We start from the raw sequence: 1793 nt of genomic DNA on the forward strand, positions 1-1793 counted from the left end.
ACAGTGACACAGTCAGCCAGATTCATTTATATACCCACATCTTTTCCGTGCAGGGAGTTTGCCCAACAGCGCAGAGAGCAGGGGTTATCGTGGGAGTAGAGCTGCCAATTTACGACATGTGCAAACACTATTTCATCAAGATGAACTTACTGCCAGATAATTCTACAAACCATTTCTTGTAGGTGATCCGATGCTTTTGCTATCTTTTGTGTGATGTGTTTGAAATGACCTTAGGATAATATTAAATAGTTAGGTGTTACCTAATGGATGCAGATGAGCATCAGCATCAGTGATTGTTGCTGACTTTTGTTACAATTAGTATAAACTGTTATGGATGGTGCCAAATGTCCGCTTGTTTGTTACACAGACATTTCTGTCTTTGATTGGGAAAAGTTTCTAAAGTACTCTTTTGTCCAGGAATGATCAGTCCATTCACGCTGTTGATATAGAATGCAGGTTCCTAAGAGTAAAGTAAGGGGCCTCTGTTCCATTTGGGAAACTGAAATTCAAAGAAACATTACATACTGATTTCTCACAATAGATGAAGGGATGATTCTAGTCTTGTATCATTCATTTGATTAGTAGTCAAGAACCTCAGATGGCATAAAAGTATGTGCATATAGTCACAGTGAGAAAAGTCCCTGATGATCATCTATCCATGATGAGTGTTAATCAGTGCTAATATGATTTTGTTTTTCACTACCTCATTAACAAATTAACTTCACACTAATTGTAAAACCTGCTTTGTTAGAAATGTAATGATTAATGAAGTGTGAAGTTTACAGTCCATGCAGAGTGAAAGACTGGATGAATGGAGCTTCACGAGTTGAATAGTTCGGATAAGTTAACGTGAGACTTCAATTCAGTGTGGGATACAGAGGTAGACCAAAGTTGGGATAGTGTAAGCTGTAGTGGTTGTAGGAGAAATCTAGGCCTTGTTTGGGCAATTCTTTGAGTAAATCATGGTTAGTGTGTGTCTATTCATATGCTTTTCCTGGTGGTACGTCACAGGCGACCACCTTGGTTTCACGTGTGTCCATTCCAGATGTTTCGCAAACGCATGTCCGGGATGAATCTAGGGTCCTTCGGGCCCTGGCAACGGATCCCAAATCCCCGGTCCCAGACCACTAACCCGGCATGGGTCCCCAGTCCTGTGGGACTGTGGGGCCCTGAGCTGAGGAACCGCCATGATTCTCGGGAGTGACTTGTCCCATGTAACGTTGATAACCTGACCTGTATTGTACCAACCTCATCATTAGTGCCTCACCACCACATCCATTGCCTCCATAATCAATTACACTGTATATTGCTTCTCTTCTCTGGACTTCTTGACTCTAGTTAGCTGTGTCTTGCTCTTCCCCAAGTGTACTCCTTGACAATATTTGATCTTATAATCTTTTGAAGATGCTAAGAAATACGTGCTAACTCTCTCTCTCTCTACATTGTTTAATGTGTTCATTTTTTTGCGTCAATTGTTCTTAGCTCGTATGGCCAATGATGGAAGTGTGTTTTGTCTCTCCTTGATTACTGATATGAAAGGAATCAATCCAGACTCTACATCATATATTTCAAAATTAAAGTTAGCTTAAGACCTCCTTGTGAACCCTTACTGCAGTATTTCATAGATTTCTAAGGAGCTGAATTTGTGTGTGTAGTTGCATCATTCATATGATTGATAAAAACTTTACTGAACTATGCCTTTTTCCTTTACTTGCGTGAGATGTAGATGGATTTTTTGTTTTCTTTTTTTTTCATACATCAACAAGCTGATTTATTTATTTATTTTTTTCCCT

The 1793-nt window shown here is 39.6% G+C and overlaps 1 protein-coding gene across 1 annotated transcript in view; it reads left to right on the forward strand.

Moving 5' to 3' along the window:
• Window positions 1–1793, forward strand: part of LOC119590547 (mitochondrial uncoupling protein Bmcp-like) — a 39325-nt gene that overhangs the window by 34592 nt on the left and 2940 nt on the right. The window contains exon 6 of the mRNA XM_037939204.1: window positions 54–178. Coding sequence (XP_037795132.1) covers window positions 54–178 — 125 coding nt within the window. The remainder of the gene's footprint in view (window positions 1–53; window positions 179–1793) is intronic.

The sequence above is a fragment of the Penaeus monodon genome, chromosome 27 (assembly GCF_015228065.2).
Source record: "Penaeus monodon isolate SGIC_2016 chromosome 27, NSTDA_Pmon_1, whole genome shotgun sequence".
NCBI classification, from domain to species: domain Eukaryota; kingdom Metazoa; phylum Arthropoda; class Malacostraca; order Decapoda; family Penaeidae; genus Penaeus; species Penaeus monodon.